The following is a 26809-nucleotide window of genomic DNA, read 5'->3' as shown; positions in this document are numbered from 1 at the left end:
AGAGCAGGGATTTTGATTGATGAGAATCCTTGTAGGATTCAGGTTGAAAATGTATGGCCCTGGGCCAGATGTTGCCTGAAGATGTGGGATGTTTGGATTCATAGTGTTGAAACCATTTTTGTAGAGTTGTGGCTACTTTTGCAAGATTATTAGATGTGTCAATATGTGCTCTACATTTTCAAAGAAAAAAGCTATTTGAAGCTGAGTAGCATCTGCTTTCTTTGGGCTAGATGTGAATTCAAGAGTTGTGAATCCTCGCCACTCCCTGAAGCAACTCTAACACTGAGGCCCCTACACCTAACCCAGGTTACTGAAGCCACCTGCCTGGCCCTGCAGTCACTTGAGTTTGCAACACCTGACATTCCTTTGTTTTTGCGGCCAAAGAGAAAAGCTGTTCTGATGTGACCTCTGTTAAAAACAGTCTCTTACACTTGAACACATTTTCACATATGATCTTATCTGGCCCACACAAAAAGACTGTGGGATGGGCAGAGTAGATGTTATTTCCATTTACAGATGAACTTGAAACGCCAAGAAATTAAAAGACTTGCTTAAAATGTTATAGAATATAAGGAATGAAACCTAGCTCTTGGATCTTAGTTCCTGTTTCTTCCACTGTTCAGAGTTGCTTCTTAGCAAGTTGAGGTATGTACACATGCACTGGCAGAGTATACATTGATTAAACTATTATGGAGAACATTTGGCAAAATTTATCAAAAGTCTTAAGTGTGCACAACCTTTGACCAAATAAAGTATCTTCTGGGAATATGTCCCTGGAAAATAAAAATCAGCACTAGAATTTATGTTTAAGGATATTTATTACTGCTCTTTAAAATCTCCCCCAAATTGGAAATGAGCAAAGTACCTCACGGTAAAGAACTGGTTTAATGTCTCTCAACTGAGATGTTACTGGATTTGAACTGGAGATTTTCTCATTGCATACCATAGTATGTTTATCATCTCTAGTTCTTGCCTACTACATGCCAATAGTGACCAATCAGATCATTCAAAAATGCCTCCCCACCTTTCTAAATGCCCCCTTGGGTGGACAGTATTCTCCTGGTTGAGGATCACTGATAAACAAAAGACAGGCATTCATACCATTGCATGCTCTGCAGTCATGAAAAAGAGTAACGTAGAAGAATATTTATTGGTTTAAAAAAACCAGTTCACAATAGGCTGTTGGCTTTAAAAAGCTATAAAATAAGTATATGTGAAGACCATTTTGATTAAAAATGTATAGAAAAATCTGGAAAGACAATAAAATGTCAACATAGTGGTTATTTTGGGGCAATGGAGTTACAGAGAAATGGTTTTAACTTTTATTACTTTATGCTTTTTTTATGTTTTCCATGTGTGACATATTAGGCTGTATGACTTTTGTAATAACACTAAGTTATTAAAAATGGGTGAGGTATGCTTAGCAGAAATGACCCATTTGCAGTGAACACAAGCTCTCATCCAGCTGCGTGGGCGGGCGATTTGTCTGCTATCCATGGAGCGAATGGCTCTTGGTTTTGTGGCAGGTTTTCTGACCAGGGTTAGGCCACTATCCCAGCTGTCTCCTATGCTTTGCTGAAGAAGCAAGGACTGTGTGTCAGATCTGTGACAGCTCCATCTCAGTCTAGTAAGAATTGTGCCAGGAGCGTGGTTCTCAAGGGCAGGGAAAGGTTGATAAAATAATCTTCCAAGTTTTTTTTTTTTTAACTTCATTTAAAAAAGAAAACACCAAAACCTTTTCCACAGTATTAATGTATTTAGAAATTATATTATTTTTGATAGTTAGGGAGCCGGTCATATATCAGCTATCAGCAGGGGGAGCCTAGAATTCCATATTTTATTTTTAAACTGTTGTGGTTTGTCGGGAGCCTTTGCCGGAATTATTTGGAGACAAAGAGCCATCTCCTCTCAAAAGCTGAGGCCACAACTTTAATGTCTCTAGAAGCCAGACATTTAGATGATGATCAGTGAATATTTGATGAAGTAGAAGCTCATATAATGATATGTGGGTGAGAAATGGTGGATAAAAGCAAATTGAAGTTTTCTTCTCTGCATCAAAAGTTCTCTCCCTGGCAGGACTGACCCAAGGCAGAGTGGAAGTAGGTGAGGTTGTCCATGGGGTGTTTATTCTGGTTTGTCTTATTCCATTTATTCTACCCCCTAATTTTTAAGACAACACTCTGCCTTTACCTTGCTTCTGGCATCCAACCCGTTCTTTGACTGGAATCCTGGCCAGTAACTTTCCCTTCCTAATTTCTGTCATATTTTTCCTTTCCTTTTCCCTTCTCCTCCTCCATCATCACCACCATAACCTTCTGCAAACATTCACAGAGCACCTAGTATGTGTCAGCACTGAGATGTATGTACATTATTTCATTTATTTTTCAAAACACCTCATGAGGTAGGTATATTTTTATCTCTATTTTACAGACAAAGGCACTAAAATTCACAGAGGATACTGTTAATTATCAGTGGCCATGGTGGATTGATTGTATTCATTATTCATATCCTATGAATATTTACAGGCCCTATTGGGTAACAATGTGTTAAGTAGATACAGCAAATCCACTTGATTCCCTACAGAGCCAATTCCATATCCATCTCAACTCAGATACCATTTTGGGTATTACTGTTACGATGTCCAGGTTCCATGAAAGACCAAGGAATGGGGGAACCTTCCAATTCTGGAAATCATAAAACTATAATGTAGCATTTTGTAGCTGTTTCAAAGCACTTTAGTATATATTCTTTCATATAGTGAATGCTCAGAACATCTGTGTTCAGGTGCCAATAATAAAAGTGATGCTCAAAGAGGTTAAAGCATTTGTCCAAAGGAACCTGGGCTGGACCCCAGGTCTCCTGATTCCTACTGCAAACAATCCTCCACATACTACACAAAGCTCTTTCGGGTCTATGGAGGCACCTGTGGGAGGGGAACCTCCTTTATGTTTTCTCCAATACTCTCTTCTAGAATCCAACCTTGGAACTGAATGGTTAGACTACAAGTAGTTGCTGAATCTAGCTGATCTTCCTGTGGCTAAGGAGTTGTTTGCTTGTTTTTTGAGACAGAGTTTCGCTCTTGTAGCCCAGGCTGGAGTGCAGTGGTGTGATCTCGGCTCACTGCAACCTCCGCCCCGCCAGGTTCAAGCGATTCTCCTGCCTCAGCCTCCCGAGTAGCTGGGACTATAGGCACGCACCACCACGCCCTGCTAATTTTGTATTTTTAGTAGAGATGAGGTTTCTCCATGTTGGTCAGACTGGTCTCAAACTCCCAACCTCAGGAGATCCACCCGCTTCAGCCTCCCAAAGTGCTAGGATTACAGGCGTGAGCCACTGTGTCCAGCCCAGGAGTTTTTAATAAAATGAGCCAGTAGTTAATTGATTTACAGACTGTGAGGATAATGTATGACTTCTTTTCATCTTATAGAAAGTGAGAGAAAAATAATTGTGGTAAATCTGCTCTTTCTGCATTCATCAGATTTAAGATCTACCCATTTTAAGGTGCAGCTCTGTTTCACAAAGGGATTAGATATTAAAAAAACTGCATCTAGAATTGATGAACTGTGCGAAAATATAATTTTTAAAAATCATTTGTCAACCTATTACTGTGTTCCAAACACTGGGTTAAGCACTGTAAAGTTGTTATAATATCACTGCAATAAACCTATGAAATAGATAGTATCCCCATTTTATAGATGAGGAAATTGAGGCTTAGAATGGTGAAGTTACTTGGTGGCACTCAAACGAAGCATGGCTGACTCCAAAACTATTGATCTGTAACTGCTGTACTAATCTTCCTCTCACATGGCTCAGGGCTTCATTTAAGAAATAATTTATGACAGTTCCCTCTCCAAGTGAAGGTTTTAGAAATCAGACAATTTCATGATATCAGTTTTATTTCCAGTTTATCAAAACTGGTTATTGGTTGCACAAAGTCAGTTACATGGGACTCTCCCCTAGTCCCATGGTCTTAATTGCTATCTATATTTAGCTGACCCCCAAATTTATATTCCAACTGTGACCTGTCTCCTGACTCCACTACAATGCAGACAGTCACCTTCTCAACACCTCCCCTGGGATGTTCAATGTGCATCTCAAATGTAAAGGGCCCCAAAGAGTCCTTCCTGTGCTATCCTTCCAGTCTTTTCCATTGCAATGGCACTAGCAAGTTCACAGATACTTGGACGAAAATCCTAGGTTTCCTCCCAAAATTCTGAATTCTCTCACAGTCTAAATCCAACATCTAGCCAGTTTTGTGTACTCGATCTAAAATATATTCCAGATCTCACCCTTTCTTATCTTGTCCACCACTGACCCCCTCATCCAACTACCACCATCTCTTGTCCAGATCTGGACAACTGCAGCAGCCTTCTAACTGGTGTCCTCTTTCAAATCTCACTTGTCATAGCACATTCTCAACCCAACAGCAGAGGAACGTTAAAAAAACTGTAAATGTAATCAAAACTCTTTCCTCCCTTCTATTAGAAGAAAATTCAAATTCTTTGCCACAGAGACTTCTATACTTCATCTATACTTCCCCACTGAGTACACAGCTCTCCAACTGTATTGCTTTCAGTTCTCCTCTCTACCCTCTCTGGCCACATGGGCTTGCTTTCCGCCCCTCAAACATATCACGCTTGTTTTCACTTTGGGAACTTTACATTTGATGTTCTCTCCTTTCCTGAAATAACCTTCCCAAGGTCTGACTGTCATGACTGGCTCTTTTCATTCAAATCTCAGATTAAGTTTCACTCTGCCAGAGAGTATTTTCTTAAATACACAAAATTAGAGTAGCCACCTTCTCACACAACTTTATCCCATCCCTGTTTGATTTTTTTCATACTATTTTGAGTGATCTTATATATTTGCTGTGCGAGTAGGAAATTATACCTTGATATATTCCCAATATTTTGAACACTGCCCAAAATATATTTATGAAACAGGCAAATTATTAAGTTTTGTTTCTTTGAACACTCATAGAACTTAGTTTGGTACTTCATATAGTATTGATATTAAACAAATATTTAATCAAATTTATTTTTGCCAAGGAAAACTATTAATCTGTTTCATTTCTGGCTTGGCTTTTTTTTGGCATATACCATATTAGATAAACTTGATAGAAAAACAGATACAGGTGCATTGTCTGTTTCACTTTTAATCTAGAAGAGGCAGAGCTTACCTAATTTCATAATTATTAAGTTGCTTGATTGCATTCTTGGCTTCCAGTTTATTTGAGAATGTTACAAATGCATATCCTCTATTGTTGCCATTAAAATCCATCATCATTCTCATTTCATAAATTTTACCGATCTGCAAGTAATAGAAATAGAAAATTTATATGTTTGTACTTCTGAATGTATGTGTGCATGTGCTGATACACACACACACACACACACACACACACACACAATGTTTTCTGAAGTTTGCCTCCTGCCAGTACTATTTGGCATTTGCATCCCATGTGGAATGGTTTGCATATTTTCATGTGGGTTCAGATCAGTTATCTGATTCGTGAGAGAACTTAAGTTAAATAAAATGTGTCCAAGTGACATTTCAGCCTGAGTTAACAGAATGTGTTTTTAGTAGAGCAAATTACCTTTCATCACATAATTATCTGGAACATCTTAGAGACATGAAAACACATTTTATCATAAGTATAGTTTCTTACACCTGTAATTCCAGCATTTTGGGAGGCCAGGGCAGGTGGATTGCTTGACCCTGGGAATTTGAAACCAGTTTGGGCAAGATGGTGACACCCTGAGTCTACAAAAAACACAAAAATTAGCTGAGCATGGTGGCACGTGCTTGTAGTCCCAGCTACTTGGAAGGCAGAGGTGGGAGAATTGCTTGAGCCCAGGCGATCGAGGCTGTAATGAGCCATAATTGTGCCACTGCACTCCAGCCTGGAAAACAGAGCAAGACACTGTCTCAAAAAAAAAAAAAAAAAAAAAAAAAAAGCACTTTTTTGATGTATATGTCCATTCCCTCTAAATTGTCCTCTGAAATCTCCATAGTTTTATTTCCAGTTGGTCCTATTCTATCATTGATCTTTAAAACAAAATACAAGAATGCTCATTCGCCAAACTAACTTCTTAGCTGTCTTTTTCCTCAGCCATGACATCAAAATGAACACAGGTATGTTTCAGGGTATGATCTGGGAGGCTTGTCATTTTCTTAGTCTGCTGGCTGGATATAAATGCTAGCCTAAATGCTACTAACTCAGGGCCAGGGCCTCCAGAGCAGGAGAGCACTCTATTCCCCTGGCTATAGTGACTCTACTTGCCCATATAATACTCCCTTCTACCCCCACAACTGTCCTGCAGCAGTCTAGACTGAGCAATTTACTATTGCTGGCTGCTGTAGGAAGGGTTGCCCAGATAAATATGTTGGGGCATGTCTGGAGAGAAGTGCCATTAAGCACATGCCATTACCTTTGTGGTTGGTCACTTCCCAGCTCAGCCTTACCCTACCCCACCCCCATGTATTCAGTAATGAACACCTATTTCTTCTGGGCTCATTAGGAAAGAGTTTGAGCACGTTTCATCTCTATGTTTCAGGTGTTTCTCGATGTTCATTTTCAGATTCAATGTATAAGATTCTTACAGAATTAAGTCCTCATCATTTGTCCTTGTGCCAACAGGGATTGTATGTGTAAAATTAGGTGCAGTTCTGAATCTGAGGCTGTTAACATACACACACACACAATTTGATTTTGGCATTTAGACAGAGAGCTGAATTATCATATTTACTAAATTTTTCAGGAATTGCTTGTTGCTAAAAACTGCTCGGTAAATTATTAAAAATGAAATTGAATTTCGTATTCTTCCTTTAATTGAAAAGCCATATTCTTAATCTTCTTGATGCATTTAGGTAGATGAAAAATTCAGACTTGGAGAAGATTTCATTCTGGATTATAGGTACATATTGAGCCATGTCAAACGTATACATTCTTTTAAAATGAAAATGTACTTTATAAAATCATATTAAAATGTCAAGCTGGAGCAATATCTAATTGTAGACAGGTTGTTGTAGGATTATTGTAGATGGATAGTTTGTAGTTAGATGGCATGACAGTGGAAAGATTGGGGAACAAGATATAGATTTGAAAGTCATTAGAAATAGTAGAAATTCAAGCTGTCAGTAACAGGACAAGAGCTAGGTCAAGGCAGTGATTATAAAGGGACAATCACTAGGAACTTTGTCCATAATTGACGAATGGTAATTTGAACAGAAACAATCCTTGACCAAAAAGGCTGAGAATGAAAGCAAAGTGAAGAGAATAGTATTTTTCCCTTGAAAGATAAGAAAAATTAAATGTTAAACTTGGACTCACTTTTTCACATAATGGTATAAGCTCATCCTCAAAAAGGTCTCGGGGAAGTTTTCCAATAAAAATTTCACAGCCTCTTTCAGGGGGTGCAGCATCCCAGCCAGGTGGAGGGCCACCATATTTTCTTTGTCCATTTTCCTGCAAATCCAGGGCAGGTGTGAAGGACAGAAGAAAATGATCAAGTCTTTAATTCAGTTTCCTTGAGTATTTTTCAAAATCATTTCACAATAAGGAATGTATTTATCATTGACAAATAATAATAGTGGACTGGTTAAAGGAGAAAAAATAAAACTTTTTATGTGGATTATAATACCACACTCTGTGCTTCAGCAGCTTGCTTGAGATAAACATTGTGAAAACTTGTAAACTGCTAGGCCAATTTTTTTTTTCTTTTTTAATTTCATTAAGTAAGAATACTTAAGAGATCTATCTTCTTACCACATCAAAGAGTGAACAGATCAGGGTAATTAGTATATCCATCCTCTCAAACATTTATCATTTCTTTGTGTTGGGAATGCAAGGAATAGCCTTCTTCTAGCTATTTACAACTACATATTGAGAATATATTATTGTTAACTGTAGTCATCCTGCAGTGCTATAGAACACTAGAACTTACTCTGGCTGAGGCGGAAGGATGCTTTGAGCCCAGGAGTTCATTACTAACTTCTACAACTAATATTTTCAGAAGTTTTATGCTATAACATAATACATGTTGTGGAAAAAACATGGTGACATGTAAAGTAAAAAGAAAAATTATCCAATGTATGACTCTACTCATCCTTAGAAGTAGTTACTGTTTAAAATTTCATAGGCCTTTTCAAATATTTTTCTATGTAGATTGTTAAAAGACATACGTTAGTTGTTTAAAGGCACTGTTTTGTATGACAGTTGTTTGTTGTTTAAAATTGAAGTAAAGCAGCTTGTGGTGTCCCTGTTAAATCTTCATATACACCAACTTGAGTCTTTCTCAATTATTTTGTAAGTGTTAGCACAAAGGTTCTTTGGATCACATTATTTAATTGATGTCTGTGGTGTCTGTGGTCATGATCACTTTTTTATTTATAATAATTCCTACAACGTTTTTAAAAATAGTAATTTAAAAAATGTCATATGAGTCTTCTACTTTACCTGGATTCCTTTTTGTTTGTTTGTTTTAAACAACTCAGTATGTTTTTAATCTAACTGAATATTTAAATTTTTGCCTAGAGAGTTCTTGTATTTTTTTCTTACCCTAATATTCTTGTCCAGTAGTAAAACTTTGATATCACAGAGAAACCTGAGAAATGGAAGTCTTTATGCTTATAGAAAAAACCCCAAACCTTGGTAATTTAGTGGTTTATATCTCAACCAATAATTACCTTAAATATGTGCAATCGATATTTTCAGACACATTTATTTACTTATTTTCAAACAAATACCTATGTAACACTTACTATATGTCAGATATTGCTCTATCATTACTTAATGTCATGGATTAAGGACTGTTATTATCCCATTTACATAAGGTACCAAAGCCCAGATAAATTAAGTAATTTGTCAAAGTCACATGGTGGGGAAGTGGAGAAGCCAGAATTTGAACCCAGGCAGTCAGGCATCAGCTTAATTTCTCCGTTTTGCTCCTTTGATGTATGGAAGCCACTTACAACAGATACATACATTAAAATATTCCCTATTGGTGTGGCATGGTGGCTCACGCCTATAATCCCAGGACTTTGGGAGGCCGAGCTGGGTGGACGGCTTGAGCCTAGGAGTTTGAGACCATCCTGGCCAACATGGTGAAACCCTGTCTCTACTAAAAATACAAATATTAGTTGGAAATGGTAGCACATGCCTGTAATCCCAGTTACTTGGGAGTCTGAGGCATGAGAATCACTTGAACCTGGGAAGTAGACGTTGTAGTGAGGTGAGATGGTGTCACTGCACTCCAGCCTGGGTGACAGAGCGAGACTCTGTCTCAAAAAAAAAAAAAAAAAAAAAAAAAAGAGAAAAAGAAAAAAGAAAAGAAAGAAAGAAAGAAAGGGCTGGGCACAGTGGCTCATGCCTGTAATCCCAGCATGTTGGGAGGCCGAGGTCGGCGGATCACTAGGTCAGGAGATCGAGACCATCCTGGCTAACACGGTAAAACGCCGTCTCTACTAAAAATACACAAAATTAGCCGGGCGTAGTGGCGGGCACCTGTGGTCCCAGCTACTCAGGAGGCTGAGGCAGGAGAATGTTCTGAACCTGGGAGGCGGAGCTTGCAGTGAGCCAAGATCGCGCCACTGCACTCCAGCCTGGGCGACAGGGCGAGACTCTGTCTCAAAACAAACAAACAAAACTCCTTATTTATGAAAAAATATATCATGCCATTAAATAGTAAATTCCCTACTACAATTTCAAATCATTTTAATTTCCAATCATTTTATTACATAAAATATTTGGAAAAATGTATCTCATATTTCTAACCCCAAAATCCGAAATTCAAAATTTTTCAGTGTCAACATCATGCCACAAGTAGAAAATTCCACACTTGGCCTCATGTGAGGGGTAACAAAATTATTAAAAGCATTGTATAAAATCACCTTCAAGCTATGTGTGTAAGGTGCATATGAAACATAAATGAATTTTGTGTTTATACTTTAGGTCCCATCCCCAAGATATCTTTATTATGCATATGCAAAAATTCTAAAATTAAAAAAAATCTGAAATCCAAAATACTTCTGGTCCTAAGCATTTTGGCTAAAAGATACTCAACCTGAATTGCCAAATTACCATCCTCCTCCCTGGACAAACTCCATTTGGGTGACAATGATTCCTCTGAGCCAATTTTTGTATATCTTTGATGTGTATAACATTCAACAGATTATAGAAATAAATTTACTATATATTCGGTGGTATTTTTACCCTTCAAGTTGAGGAAACCAAACTTTCATTCCATAATAGTAAAGTGGTAATTCCAGAAATTCTGCTTTGAAAAGCTTTGGTAGTTTGAAAATAAATCGACAACCCTCAGATTGACCTTTTAAAATGTATCTTCAACTTGCTTGATTGCTATAATTGCTGAAAATGCCAACTATTTATACGTAAGACGTGTAGAGCAGGATTTACCTGCTTATAATCTGAAATAACTGGGCAAGAAAGAATATTAATTGTCTTTGTTTTTCATAAACACATGAAAAAAATCTAAAGAATATTTTTTGAGACTGTAAAGAGTCTGACCAGTTCAGGAATGCCCTGCAGTTCACTCAGTGGGGGAGATTTGCTCTGTGAGCCACCCACTGGTCTTGGAATGTACCAGTAATGGAAGTTCAGATCAATTTAAGACAGGCACTGGGCATTAGTCATGGGGTTAGAATAGCTGTCCATTACTCAGAAAGGACAGTTGGGTTCTGGGTTGCTAATATGTCAGGCACTATTTTCTCAGTTGAGGAGTTTAAAATAGATAAAGCCCAGTTATAACTGGTCTTTTCCCTCCTAGCTGATGTCTTCCTCAAGGGAAGCATTCTCCCCAGCAGCACAAATGTATTAATAGTTCAGACTAAAAGAATATAGATTTTTGCTTTTCATGAGAGAATGTTTATTAAACTCTGAAAACTTTTATTTTTCCAATCAAAGACTTAGAAACCTTTGTCTCTCTAGAGTCATATACAAATAGGTGGAAAGTCTTCACCTATGTAAATTAACAATTGAGGACACAATTTCTAACTATAAATCTAGTGGCTTTAATTTAAATATTGGATGCTGAGCCTACCCAATTACTCAGTTTATATGTTAAGATTACTTGGAAATTTCCTCCTATCACAGATATTTCAAGTCCTTCATAATGGAGCCATTGAGTCTTCAAGAGATTATGTCTATCATCTTCTTGACCTTGGATAAAACCCACAAAACCTTCCTCAATAAATCATTCTAAGCCATAAGTCTTAGCATGGAGGTTGAATGAACTGAGTTAATTTTGGCCACTGAGCATTTGAACTTGTTATATACCTGGGGAATCTGGGCAAAAATTGCCTTCTCCTATAGAACTTAAAAATGACAGACACTTGATTTTTCCAGCCTTCCTTGCAGCTGGGGCCATCATGGTTATTGGAAAACCATGGTTTCCTTTACTAAACCATGGACAATCATGGTTTCCTTTACTAAAATTGAGTTCTGATGCAAAAGTCACAAATGATGCAAACTTTAATTTTGAGCATTCTGTGATGGTAGATAACATTTTCTTATCGTGACAAATATGTGATGTGGTTTTGGGTTTTGTTGTTAAAAGCTTACCCTTGAATCGGATTCTCCACATCTAAAGTTTCTGTGAACCAGTATCCTTTCAATAAACTCTTTCCTACTTAGCCAGTTAGAGTTAGCTTCTGTTAGTTGCACATAATAGTAATGGCAGCAAAAACAACTATCTCCAATTGAATTAGGTATTTTGCTGAGTGTTTTACATTCATTTAATCTTCTGAACAAATCTATGAGGATGCTACTACTATTATTTTCATTTTATAGGCCAGGAATCCAAGGCATAAAATATGTCCAAATTCATACAAGCAGTAAACAGAAGAGACAAAATATGAAGACACTTGTAGTTACATTATCTCTCTTTCATTTTTACATTAACACAATATACTAATTTTATAGAGGAGGAAACTAAGGCCAGAGGTACATAAGTTGTCTAATATCACACTGGTTTAATTTATTGTAGAAAACACTAGAATAAAGGTCCTATCATTGATTTTTCCAGGCTTCCTTGCAGTTCTCAATTTGGTGAACTTTATGGCCTATATAGTATTCAAAAATTGTGATGATTATTCTTCTCAGGCTTACCAGCCTCTTAAATCCTCATGTTGTGTGTTACATTTATTTTCCTGCTCAACTTCACCAATCATGGACACCAGATGTTTACTGTTTCCCATAAACAAGCTCATTCATAACTGGAAGGACATTAATTAATGAACCCTCATTCAGCCTGTTTTTTCCTGAGTAGTAATTTCAGTCTCTTTAATGGTTCTTTGGAAAGTTCATATTTCAAGTTTGTAATCATCTTTGTGGTTCTCTTTGGTTCTTTGTTTCTTTTTTCCCCTCTCCGTAAGAGGGAAGAAACTGTGTATTTTTCATAACTAAACTTGTTTCAGATGTTTTCCTATGCATTTTCCAATTGACCAGGTTTGTATTTATTCTTGCTCCTGTTCCCTTGGGTCCTGGCCAATCTACGCTTGCTTAGTAGCACTTCAAGCCTTTACCAGCTTGCCAGTCACCAGGACCATGCCCAGAACAGTGGTTCTGTGACCAAACTCCTGTGTATGGTTCTTAAAGTTGACAACAAGGCATGGAGGTCATCTCTCTTAACTATGTCACTTGTGTTTCATGAGTCTATACTGCATTTTCCTAGTTATTGATTTGTGAAATTTAATAAAAGTATTTATTAGACATTATTTCTATTGTATTCCACCTATATACTAGATCCTTCATTATGTGATAGGTAGTTTAAGGAAAGTCTAGGGGGCCGTAAAATGTACCAACAGGACCCTCTTCAATGTGATTTTGCCTTTAGTCTCTTCCAAAGTTTTTATTGCCTGAGGACAACAAACAGTGATGTAGGGAATATTCATTTTTAAATTGTACATAAAATAATTATCTATTTTTATAGTTTGTTCACCTTCACATCTTGTTAAAATCAGTGATTTCATGTTGGTAAAATCTGCTTTTAGACTGGAATTTAGAAAGCAGAATTTATTTGGCTTAATATACTGTAGAAGTTGGCATTATTTCTATTAGTTATTTTCTACAATTTTTACAAGGTGTATGCAACATGAATGCCAGATATAATGTTCCTAAAGTATGAAGAGTAATAAAAATTGTGATATAAAGACTAAATGAGTTGTGGAAATTTTGTAGAGATGTAGAATTAGAAACAATGACAGGAAAAGCTAGGATATGAACATAATATTCAAATATTAATTTAGCTTTATCATCATACAGCCTAGAGTTTCCAAAATATATGAGGATGATATTAAGTAGTTTATAGGTGAATATTTCTTATTTTAATAATTATGCATTTATTTTAATGTACATTAGAAAAAGCATAATTAGCACACAAAACCCGTGGGTTTCTTACATAAGTGGAAAAAAGTTTACTTTTAAAATAAATGACTAAAAATAGTGAGTTGATTGAATGAATTCTAAATAAATAATATTGGTGGCATGTATCTATGGCAAAAACCATGAAGAAAGATGCAAATGGCTCTTGGCTCTTGAAAATTCATTTATTGGTTTCACTTTTTACAAAGCCCTGACATTTTATCTTTAAAAAATGTATGATATGGTTCTTCTGAGGAAACAACTATTAGTAAATTATGAGTCACCTTCCTGTTTCACTTTGGAAGGTTGACTATTAAAAGTCTATTTCCAAGGAAATTAATCCTAATTTCACTTGAAGTTGTTAACTATCTTATGGAAGCAGAAGCAATTTATGTTATCAAATTGATGCATTTAATAACGTATTTTAATAATTTCCCTTTATGTTTAAGGATTATTCAGTATCAACATTTGAAGCATTCAAAAGCAAATAGGCTTTTTAAAATGTTGTGTTTTGCAAAACTTCTTATAATGTAAGATTTTGGTCATTCATAAGAATATTGAATTTGAAAATAGACAAAATTAGAAAACAAAACACTTTTTCTTTCAAAATTACAAAACAGAAAATTTTTTTGAGTGTTTTTCAAAATTAGAAAACAAAAAGCATTTGTGTGTGTGTTTTTCTATAAAAGAGAATCTGTAAAATGCCAAGTCACTTCTACGACCCTCTGCTTACCTTTTCCAGCAAAGTTTGCATAACGATGGACTGCAAAGCATTATTTCCTTTTTTTTGAGGTCAGAAATGGCTGTGCTCATGCTCACTTCTGGCTCTGGGCACGTGCCCAGACACACTGCTTCCATCTATAGGAACCTCTAAATTCCTTCCAAGAAGTAATTAGATGACAACTTTAGTCATTCCTTAATCCGTTTGGGGCTTTTATCCTTACAGAATGTGTAGTTTATTCAATAGGCCCAATAACATTTTGTATACTTACAGATACAATTTGCCTTTCGGAATTAATTATTATTATTGTCTCTAGATCTGATTAAGTTATGCGAAACTTCCCATGTGCAGATAAAGACATAATAAAGAACATTTGGTTTGGTTAATTGCTCTTCTGTCTTTTCCTAGTTCAACATATGCCAAGCATAATCCCATCTAATGCACCGGGTTTGAGGCATGTAAGGAATTTTATACAATCATTCTTCTCCTTACAACACCCTTGTGAATTTTAATTTCTGACAAGCTGAGGGACTCGGCAAGGCACTAAATCTTTTCTGACTTTATTTCATTTATGAAGGAGTAGGAGGGTTGACTAGGTGATTGCAGTAGTCCTGTGGGAGTGTGAGGGTGCTTGTGAAAGGAAGGCTGAATTTGATATCATGTTTAATGGAGGAAAATGTTCATAGGATGTTTTGTGAGTTAGTCAATTGGAGTCTTAAGAGGATGTTGTTGTAATTTTAAAAATCAGTGTATCTCCAATTCCATGTCCAATTGACACCTATTCTGTTAATTACCTAATGACTTTATGTGTGGATTCACTTTGTTACTTAAATAAACTTATACCAAAAAGAAAATATATATTGTTCTTATAAGTGGAATATCAGTATCATTTCCCACAAATGGACGGTAATTATAAAAACAATTGCAAACAAGGGAAATCATGATCAACTTCTACCTAGACATTGTCGTCTACTAAAAGCTCTGTACTCTAGTCCTGCTCTCGGGACTTAAAAACGTTAGTAGGGCCTGGAGAGGTGTTTAAATCATACCTCCAACAACTAACTTTCCTCACCTGAAAGCCTGAAAGAGAACTGAAAGTGGAATAATTCTCTCTATATGGGATTGGATGTTATTTAATGATGTGGACAATGTACCATTTAATGTCATCTTGGTTCCCTGCTCGGCACCTCTTTAACAATGTTATAAAGGATCACAGCTGCTGAAATCCTATACAAATTCATGACTGCAAGGCTGTGATCTCAATAATTTCTTCTTTGCCTAGCTTGTTTGAAAGCTGTCTTTGCATCTCATAATGGTAAGCTTTCAGGTTCTGACGTTGAAGAGTCACTTAATTTTATTTGCCAATCAGTACTAACAAATGAATAGCACTTTTAAAAAATTGTGAATTTGTCAGCACGCACAGTCCAAAGTTCACAAGACCTGGTCATGCTTCTGCATGTTTGGGTCATGAGGTTCACACCAATTTTTAAGCCGATAAAATAGAAAAACTCTGTGCTTCTAGCTTAAGGGAAAACACTACCTTGTGTAGTTTATGAAGATTTTGAATCTTATATCAAAGACTTCATGTATAGCCAACACCCTATGAGGCTATTTGAGGAGAAATTCATTGCTATTTGGAAATAATAGCTTCTGGAACATATCTGTGTTCCTTGGGGTAATGAACTATCCACAAATGTTGGGCACACACCCCCTCCACAAGGGGATTCGCAGAACTGCTCCTTCATTTGGAGTCTTTTGCACCGTGCTATGGCATCTCTGGCTAGTAGAAGAAAGATTGCTTCTGAGCTTTAAAATAAAGTTGGCCTCTGGGTGGCTGGGGTGATAAGCTTAGGGAAGCATGACCCTGTGATGATCTACTGGTCCCATCCTGTTCTGATGCTTATTGCTACCTATTTAAAGAGTTGGTATCCATGCACTTGGTGAATGACCTAAGTCCTTGGATAGCAGGGATGTGAGCAGGTGGCGAGAACAGGCAATAGAGGAAAAAGTAGGACCCAGGAGCTATATTTTGCCATGAAGTCAAATTCCTATTTCTGTCCCTAGGATTTTTTGTGCAGTGGTTGAAAAAGAATGTCAATGCCACAGTGTTTTTCCATCTGCTCCTCTTGGAGCCATTCTAGATGAAGCCAATTAGTAAACCCGAGGCCCTCAGGTTATTTTTATTGTATTATTTATAGGAAAAAAATGCCATTTGAGAAACATTCAATTAAAATTACCTAAATACATTATCTCAAACCGGAAAGATGGAGAGTTTACTTAATTTGGGGCACTCTTAGAAGAGGAACGGTATTCTAGTTAGACTTGATCTAGCGCCATCCTTTGTACCTGATGGCTTGTATTTGCTGAAGAATTGAACAAATTAGAATCAAAACAAGTGATTTCATTGAATTTCCATACAAGAGAGTATACATAGAAAGGAAAGTGTGAGGGGTGGGAATTGAAAATTGTACTTTGTTCCTAGGTTGAGGAGATTGTTCCCAGGACACCAGGTCCATGGCTGATTAATAGAGGAAGGGAAAGATGAAAGCCACCTACTTATCTGCTGTAATCCCACTAGATCTTTGAGATTAAGATACATTAATGTCTTCACTACCCAAAAGTGTTCTGTATTTTATAAATATTTTCTTTAAGGAGTACTGCTTGTGTGTTCCATCTTCCAGGGATACTTGGCTCCTTGCAAAGTACATTTGCTCTCATCTTATAAGTCTTAGCTTCCACTGTCATTTTTCCTAAAGAAGGTCACCTGGCTTTCTGTTTTATACAACCTGGTTTATCACATTCTTGGCACTTACCATGATCTGTAATTACTTTGCTTGTGTCTTTATCTGTTTATTTTCTATCTTTTCTATGAGACTAATCTTCATAAAGGTAGAAACGTGTCTCTCTTTGTGGTGGAATCAACAAATGAATTAATAAATGAATGAGTGAGGGCCCAGTGCTTGAGTTGGTGTGAATAGGCAGCACAAGAAGGGATGCACCTACTTCTTTTACAGAAGATTAAATACTAAATTAAATAATTTTCTTTAAAACCTAGACTCACTTCTAATATAGAGTGCTAGGTTAAGGAATCAGGTTGGAGTCAGCAATTTTTTTTTTTTTTTTTTTTTTTGTAAAAGGCCAAATAGTTGTATATTTTAGGCTGTTTTAAAAAAATCCTTAAAATGTAAAAAAACAAAATTCATAGCCTGCAATTACTACATAAACAAGCTGTAGCCACATTTGGTTCATGGGGCATAGTTTGTTGGCCCCTAATTTATAATTGTGTACCTCTGGGGCTTATTTTCTAACTGCAAAACAAAAGGATTGGACTATATCAATATTAAACAAATTTCATGTATATGTAGAATTAGAAAGAATAGTCTAGTGAACCTAGGGACTTATCACCCAAATTTAATCATGAAGTTTTTTTCCATGATTTTTTTCTTTTTTTCTTTTTACTCCTGACCAAATGACCCTTAGAAATATTTTCTGCCTCATGAGATTTTTTCCTTGTAATAAAAACGATCTGCATTTATTATAGAAAATTTAGAAAATGAAGAAGAGCATCAGGCAAGAAAAACTAAGAGATTATACTTTATTTTATAATATTCTTTATTATATGTGAATAATTTCTTAAAATATTCTTCACAAATTTATATGTAGCTTTCAGATTTTTAACTAAATGTTAAAATTTGAATACTTCTCCATGTCTTTGAAAATTATTTGAAATCATAATTTTATATTACTATATAATTTGAAAATATAAGAATGATCATAGTTTATTTGACCATTAATATTATATTGGATATTTAGGATATGTTTAAGTTTAAATTTCTAAAAAATTATAAATTTCAGCATGATGAACATTGTTATGCCTAAATGTTTGTCCTCATTCCTCAGGTCAAAGAGCATTGTCACTTTTAAGGCTCTATACAGAAAATGCTGATCTTTTTGGTACTCACAGCTGGACTGCTCATTTGAGGCTGCCTTATGTTGTTGTTGTAAATTTTGGATGCATTCTTTTTCATTTCACCCACTTTATATGAACTTTAGGTCAGGCACTGCATTTTTATATTCTATAATCCCAAGACCTGGCACTAATACATTTTTCTCAATAATAGGGACTAAGGAAGCAAAAGAGAAGAACAAAACAAAACCAAAAATCTTGATGTTTATGTAGGATGATCACTGGTTTACGAAAGCAAGGGGACTATCATACCTCATAAAAATTGTGCTGTAACGATTTTTAGAAAATAGATTACCAATAGGATAACTGGGTAAACAAAGCTAATATATACCACATTTTAAATTTTATATATATTAGATATAATGAGTCTATTTTTAAAAATATTCAGACTACTTGAGGGTGATTTTTATTAAATATACATTTAGGTTTAGTTGCAGTAGAATTAAACTTGATGTCAACAGACACCACATTGGGTGGAAGTGTATATGTTTCTGAATATGCTCACCTATGAGAATGTATTTTTCTAGTTCTAAGGAGAAAATTTCATGTGGGAGGAGCATCACATATCATAGTTTATGACCCACATCATTAATGCATTCTTGAGGAAAGGCTTATCATAATGTGATTTTTTTTTTTTGTCTTTAGCTATCAGAGAAGTATATACTAGCTTTTGAAATTTGTAGGTACAGTTAAGAATAAAAAAGTAGAGAAAAGAATTCCCATACATAATTCCATTACCCAGAGACAAAGACTATTCACATGTTAATACTGTAGCATACTTTCTTTAAAAATATTTTTACAAGGCATAATACAATTATGAAGCTTAAAGTTTAACTTAGTAACATTACACAGTTTTCATCAAGAGTATGTATTGAATACTTACTATATGCGGGGTACTGCATTACGTCTCTTTTATTCTCTAAAGTACTTTGATAAAAACTTCAGCCATCAATATCCAAAGATATTTAATTATTTTAAAAAGAGATCACAAAGCATATTTCCAAACCCTTAGAAGCAGGCATTATTGCATCAGTTGCTACATAAAAGCCTGGGTCACGTTATTAAGTAACTCACAAAATTCTATTTTTGATAGCTGTATTTGTCCTGCTAGTGATAAGAGAGCACAAATTCATCACCCTCTGTTTTTTGAATTCTTGTTCTGCAAATATTCAACATTCAATATCAGAGACTGCAAAGATGCAGCAAAAGTAAATCCTTCAAACCCTAATTTATAAAATTCTAAACTATCATTTTATGGGTATGCTTCTTGGATTGTATTAGGATGTTTCTTTATCTTAATTTTTGTACAAAAACTTTTTTAAAAAAGTAAACTTGATGTTCTTAATGTTGCCTTTCTTTCTTTCTTTTTGGATAATCGTATTAATCTTTTGTATAATCCAGAGTAGGAAGGCTGAAGTATTAGTAAGACTAAAGGATTTTCCTTAAGTTACAAAGAGTTTGAAGTTGTGTTTCTACATATTTAGGCTACCCTTTTGACCGAATAGTCCAGTGTGCTAACCAGTGAGTAGATTCAGAAGATACTAGAATCACAAAAATCATGGACAAATAGTTGGGTATTGCCTAGCTGATCTTCCAGGAGATTATGGCCTGGAGATGTTAAGGGATTTATTCAAGATCGTACAACTCATATGTGGTAGGGACTAGATTAGATTATAGGCCTTCTGATTTAAAGTCTTGGATAATTTTCCACACTCTGTAGCCAAAATCAGGAGGCATTCTTCAATTCATTCAAAATGATTGAATTATATAGGTATTTACATTTTTGATTAGAGGACTTAGGTATAGATAACTAGCTTTTGGAACATTAGGCTTCTACATTATTGAAGCACTTCTGATTCAACAGTCACGCTGCTAATGAATATTACTTAAAGTGAATCATGTTACAAAGTTTAGGTTCCAAAAAAATGTTTTTCATATGCTGTAGCATGCTGATCTCTAAAATTGCAATCTTAAAAGTCACATTGCAACAACATTATAACAACTCTTAGTTTTCTGAGTCTAACCAAAAATTTTGGCCAATAACAACAGAATCTTCATCTCACAAGTTACCTAAATTGTTTGTGCCTTGTTTTCTTCATCAGGAAATTGGGGATAAACATAGTAGCTACCATACAGTGTATTGTAAGGACTAGATGAGTTAGTATACACAAAGCAGTTAGAATATTTTTTGTTATTATTATTATTATTACAATAACTTGTGGTCTAAGTCGTTATTATAAACATTTTCTGAATATTATTGAATAGATAAGATCAACGTAAAATAAAGATTGGCCATATATTTTAGGAGTATTTTGTATGTAAATATTTTAAATTATACATATCATTATTTTCTGTATCAGATAAATGTCCTTAAATCATAACATTTGACCTTACAATGGAGTAAAATTTTTTAATGGAGTAAGATTATCTCCATTGTTATTTGGGTCTCTTTTCAAAAAAATTATTTGCAAGCTTTCTTCATAGCTGTAACAGTAATGTGTTACAATTGCCCTTCAGAATTTTTTATATGATTACTGTTAGTAACTGAATACTATTTCATCTGTAACAAGATTTTAAGATGGAATTGGACTTTTAAAATGGATGCATAATGATTGTACACATTTAAGGAGTCCATGTGTGATATTTTAATATATGCATACAATATGTAATGATCAAATCAGGTAAGGATCAAATCAGGGTATAGGATATCCTTCACCTCAAACATTTATTTGTGTTAGGAACATTTCAAATCTTCTCTTCTAGCTATTTTGAAATATGTAATAAATTATCATTAACTCTGGCCTCTGGTTTAGGTATGAAACCAAGTGACTAGAGCGCCAAGCAGGATGAGAAGGTAGCAGGAAACTATTTTTCTATTGTTAACTGTCACCTTACACCCTAAGCTTAGAAAAGAGATTGGAGAGTTTGAGAGGAGTTTTAGAATTTACAGAAAGATATTTGGAGACAACTGCTGTTGTGTTGTGAGTCTCAGTTCCCCCTAAGTGGGAGGGACTGAGAGGCGCCTATCATTTTGCCTAAAGTAGGAGAAACCACTTAGACAGCTTGATGTGTATTCCCTGCCTTTGTGTTTGGGGAACACACTAAGCTGGTGGGTCTAACTCAGTTCTGAAATCTCTCACTGTGAACAATGGGTTGGCCTGCAGCTTTGTTGTTGGCAAGGAGAGGTGGTTGCTTTGTGTCACCTCAACTTCCAGATTTTGCTGGGTGTTTCCAGGGGTGTTTCCAGATTTTGCTAGGTGTTTCCACATTCCAGGGAATGCGTGTTTCCAGGGGACCAGAGTTTGGCCACATGTAGGAATTAATGATTATCTTCCATCCTCTCCATGAGGGCTGCTTCAAATATCAAAGAGAACCCAGCAGAAGGCTAGGTGTCTGAGGATCCTACAAAGAATCTCACAAGCTTCGATAACCTGTTAGGCCCAAGAACCCAATGAAGGTAGCTCAGTAAAAGCTTCCCTTCATCATTTCCTTTGCTTTTATTTCTCCCTTCTGCTTCCATCAGGAGTCAGAAATTGTAGTTACCAAACTGGTGTTGAAAGAGGAAAACAGTGCAGAAAAACAGAAAAGAAATTATCCTCCACTCTGACATACTTGGGAAAGGGAAATAACTGTAACTTTGAATGATTTTATGTCTTTACTATTATTCCAAACGATCTAGTTTGGAATAACATCAATATGAAAAAATATCAATTTTTTTAATGAAGGATCTTTTATTACCTGGACGTTAACAGAAAAGTTATGAGACTTAACCTGAATTTCATCCGGGGGAAAAGGAAGAACCAGTATCCAGAATTGAATTTAATGTAATTGACAATGTATATTGTTTTAGGATTATTTTTCATAAATTCTGCTTGTTGAGTATAATAATTACACATTCATAGTTCACTTAATAATTTTCTTATATTTATACATTTAAGTTTGTGATATGCATTACAGCTAATCTCACCCTAGACAGATTTATACATATTTCTATCTTATATTATGGGTCATTAGAAATACAGTTCCAGAAAGGGAACACTCTTATATATAAATATTAACAGATTGCTGTTTGAAAGGGTTGAAATGTTTTCTATTTCCACTGTCTTTGCACAAATGTTTCTAATATCAAGAAGTTCAAAATTTTAAAAAGATTCAAAAACATTCTTGTTTTTATAACATTTATGAAAGTGTTGATTGCAAAAAGAAAGAAAACGCTCTTTTCAAAAGTTTATTAATGAGCCTGAAGTAATTTGACTTTTAAGTATTAAAAAAACTAATATGTCAGTATCTCCATTGACTTAAATGAAACTTCAAAAAGTCACCTATGAAATAATAGAAACTTTTTGAAATCTTAAAAAAGACTAACACTCTTAATTAGGATGAAGAAAATAACTTTATTATTATATTATGTCTAACAAAGCATGCTATGATTTATAAAAATTAATTAAAAATAAATGTACATTTTGGCTGGGAGCGGTGGCTCACGCCTATAATCCCAGCACTTTGGGAAGCTAAGGTGGATGGATCACGAGGTCAGGAGATCGAGACCATCCTGGCTAACACAGTGAAACCCCGTCTCTACTAAAAAAAAAAAATATATATATATATATATATATATATATATATATACACACACATATACACACACACACAAAAATTAGTCAGACGTGGTGGCGGGCGCCTGTAGTCCCAGTTACTCCACAGGCTGAGGCAGGAGAATGGTGTGAACCTGGGAGGAGGAGCTTGCAGTGAGCCAAGATTGTGCCACTGCACTCCAACCTGGGTGACAGAGCGAGACTCCATCTCAAAAATAAATAAATAAATAAGTAAATAAATAAAATAAATGTAAAATTTGCAACTGACAAAGGAGCATCTAATGAAAGGACACTATTGTATATTTTATTGCTAATCACACATGACATTTGAATTCATAGTAGTATCTAGATTTGGTTAAGTTGGGAAAATATGTGAGTGAAAGAAAATAGCTGAGAAATTAAAATATTTTGTCCTACTGTAGAAAAGCACCATTTTTCTCTTTAAATAAGATAATATATGTATCTAACACTACATTTTTTAATGCATTTTAGTTCTCTAAAAGAAGATATCATAAAGATATATATATATATACACACAGATAATTTCTAAAAGACAGTGTCTACAAATAGACAGTTTTAAGATTGTGGTGTTTTATTTTTTCCTTTTACAAAATGCTGAACGTGGAGAGAAGTTAGTATTACATATCCTAGACTGGATGAGCAAGTGTTCTGAGAAAATAAACTTCAGCAGCTAGACACAAAGCGTTCATTCCTTGGATCCCACATGTAGAAGTCTTATGTGTGCAGTGATCTCTCTGGAAGCCAAGCCTGGTTCCTGCTGTAGTTTATTTTCTGCTGATTCCTGAAACACCAATGTGGTGCTACTTCACAGTGTTGGGTGGCAAATTCTAGCTGCCTTTTTGTGATAGTCTCTATAACTGTGGACACTGATTCTGCGACAAGTTAAGGTTGAACTGATAACTTAGAGTAGAAAGAAGGTTACATTCAGAAGGTTACATCCTATGAATTCAGGGTCATCTACAAAACAGAAATGTTGCAATTTCCTTCTCTTTTAGAAAGGGACATTTCTTTAAAGAGCTATGTAACTGACCATTCCCATTTTGCATCTTAGGACCACTAATATTCCCACCACTGTGCACATTCAGTGGTGAGTCTCAGCAGATTTCACAAGAAGTTCCTACCTGGACCAAGCTATATCCTGTGCGCTGGACCAGTGCGCGGAGGGCTGCTTCCTTCTGGGTGCCGCTCAATCCATCCCCGGATTTGTGATTTGATTCCATTGAGAGTGATTATCAGCAAAAAATCAGGTTAATTAGGGTTGCTCACTGAAACCAAATTTAAGATAAATTAAGTAAATTACTGTTGTCAAGTCCAAACTTCTCCTTTTTATGAAGGACATCTTTAGGAAATATTCTCTGCAAATGAGTCATTAAAGTTAGAGCAACTAAGAGTAGCATACAAACAAGGCTCTGTAAATGTACTCTAAAAAAAACTTTTAAAAATGCACAATATTAGTTGAAATTTAGAAACAAAAAAAAATGAACAATACCCATTCTCCAATTATAATGCAGATTAGCAATTCTGAATCCACTTATCTCAGTATGTCACCAAATACTCCAAAACAGATCAACTCACATCTATTAAAATAATATGAAGGATGTTCCTTACAGATGCAGGAAGAGGGCACTGTCGCTAATTCTAACGACTAAGATAAGGCATCAGAATTCTCAGAGATTGATCTTTAGTCTATATGTCCACTAATATAGTTATCTACTTATTCTCCAAAGACAAACGTTTAGAACAAAATGTGCCAGTATCATATACACAGAAGTCATCATGCAAAGTACTCTATGTAATAAAAATGTGACATTAATATTAACAAAGCAAGAACAATGGATGCTTTTGAGTTGACGTGGAAGGGTTTGCTAACATCCAGATCACATACCACAGACGTGTTCAGTAGAGTACAATGAAACTTCTGTAAATTCTAAAAGGTGTTGAAAGTTTACATATGTTCATGTTTGTGTATACAGATATAAATATATAATTTCAGCATTTCATTGTCTATATTTTCTATTTTGGGAACAAGATTTGAATCACATTCCAAATGTGATGGTTGCTCATATCCACAGGTTCCCAGAACAAGATAATGTCCATTTTGAAGGTTCTAAGCTGTGGGAGTGTGAGGCCCTGGAGTTTCCCACATACACAGAGGTGAAGGCTGCCACACTGGGTTGCAGTTATCAGTGGCTCGGGGAAGGTTCTATGCTGGGTTTTCACCCTGCTGAATGTGCTCTGCCAACCAGGACAGAGGAAATATGTTTTACAATGATATGAATCAAATGCAACCTGAATGTATTTGAATATAGGTACTTTTGAAACTTTTCTGTCATATGCATGTACTGCTTCACATTGTCCTTTAAAGGCTCAGAATGAAGACATCATTTATAATATAAGAAACTGGGTGAAAAATTGGGTGAAAGAAAAAAGTGAAGCTGAAGTGATCATTTCTGAAAAATGCAGCTTTAAGGTATTCTATTACTAAAATTGCTATTACTTGAAGGACAGAATAGTAATAGAGTATTACTATTAGTAACAATAACAATATTATTAGGACTACCTACTAATATTAGTATTAATAGTACAACCATTACTAATAACACTAATATTAGTGCTAATATTACTAGTAGCACTAGTATTGCTAATTGTAGCACTATTAGTAATGACAGTGCTAGTATTACTAATAGTAGTAATAATACCAATATAGTAATAGTAGTAGCGATAGCAATATTAGTAGCAATAGCAATACTAATAGTAGTATTACTAATACTATTAATATTACTATTGCTACTATCATTAGAGTATTATAATTACTCGTTATTACTATTACTACTATCATTATGATTAGTATTACTATAGTACTACTATTAGTAATAGAAATAGGTATTCTACTACTGAAGTAGTATAATTAAATAAATGTCCCCAAGCTAACAGATAAGTATCATTTAGAAAGTAATATTTTTGCCAGGCGCGGTGGCTCATCCCTGTAATCTCAGCACTTTGGGAGGCCAAGGCAGGTAGATCACCTGAAGTCAGGAGTCTGAGATCAGCCTGGCCTACATGGTGAAACCCCATCTCTATCAAAAATGTAAAAATTAGCCAGGAGTGGTGGTGCATGCCTGTAATCCCAAGTACTTGGGAAGCTGAAGCATGAGAATTGCTTGAACCTGGGAGGTGAAGGTTGCAGTAAGCTGAGATCATGCCATTGCACTGCAGCCTGGGCAACAGAGTGAGACTCTGTCTCAAAAAAAAAGGAAGTATATTTTCAGTATAATTTAGAATATCAAAGGAAAACATGAGATTATACAGAGTTAGCTCTTTTTAGGGCAGAACAATGTCATCCTCTTTATATAAACATGGACATTCTTGCCTTCACCTTTCTGATTGTTCTTGCTTGCTGCTGACCCAGGGCAATTCAGTTTGCATTCACTGATTGTTTCAAGAAGCATACAGTTAATGCTCTCTGTTTGCCAGTTCTACCCTCTGCCTGGCTTTAGGGCATTGTGTTTTAGGGGGAATCTGCTAACTTAGTAAGTTAATATGCCAGCTTCAGCGTCTGTACTTTGCAAAAGGCAAAACATTTTGAAGACTTACAAAGGAAACTAGTCTTTCAGATAAAATTTAACCCTTGCTCTTTTCCCAAATGTTACTAAAATTATCTTTTCATGAGGATACTCTCAAACCCTCCCACTGTGCTTAATTAACCTGCAAGAGCAAGGATGGGGTCTGATGAGATTATTTATGTACGTATTACAGCTCTTTGAAGGCAAAGTCTACCGTCTTCTGGCCAAGTTGTAGATTTGTTCTTTGCTGAACTTCATCTTTTCCATCAAAAAGATAACAGTCATGGGGAAATGACAAGTTTGTATTTGCAAAATCTGCCTTTAGTTTTGGTTAATAATTAGTAAAGGTTATTAAAGGTATCTTGAAATCAGAAAGGTCTTTTGATCACATATAAATTCATTCTGAAGTTATTGAGAAAATCGGTATAATATCTCAACTATAGTGTCACGTCATTGGGAATCAGGGCATGGAAATAAAATTCAAAATTTGCCACAAGAAACACTTAACCTTTAATTTTTATTTTGCAAAAACAACCCCCCTCAAAGTGTTGACCTATTCTA

General features: G+C 35.5%; 1 protein-coding gene across 6 annotated transcripts in view; it reads right to left on the bottom strand.

The window, feature by feature from the left end:
* A1CF (APOBEC1 complementation factor) overlaps window positions 1-26809 on the bottom strand; it is an 81884-nt gene that overhangs the window by 32337 nt on the left and 22738 nt on the right. For 2 of the 6 annotated variants that reach the window (XM_015147602.3, XM_015147603.3), the window contains exons 2-4: window positions 23807-23950; window positions 7334-7468; window positions 5180-5310 (exon numbers count right to left, since the gene is read on the bottom strand). In XM_015147602.3, coding sequence (XP_015003088.1) covers window positions 5180-5310; window positions 7334-7468; window positions 23807-23905 — 365 coding nt within the window. In that variant the 5' untranslated portion in view covers window positions 23906-23950. The remainder of the gene's footprint in view (window positions 1-5179; window positions 5311-7333; window positions 7469-23806; window positions 23951-26809) is intronic. The other 4 variants (XM_077945586.1, XM_077945587.1, XM_077945588.1 and 1 more) reach the window with 2 other exon arrangements.

The sequence above is a fragment of the Macaca mulatta genome, chromosome 9 (genome assembly GCF_049350105.2).
Source record: "Macaca mulatta isolate MMU2019108-1 chromosome 9, T2T-MMU8v2.0, whole genome shotgun sequence".
Taxonomy (NCBI): domain Eukaryota; kingdom Metazoa; phylum Chordata; class Mammalia; order Primates; family Cercopithecidae; genus Macaca; species Macaca mulatta.
The sequence above is the reverse complement of the archived record's forward strand: the minus strand, read 5'-3'. Positions and strand labels throughout refer to the sequence as shown.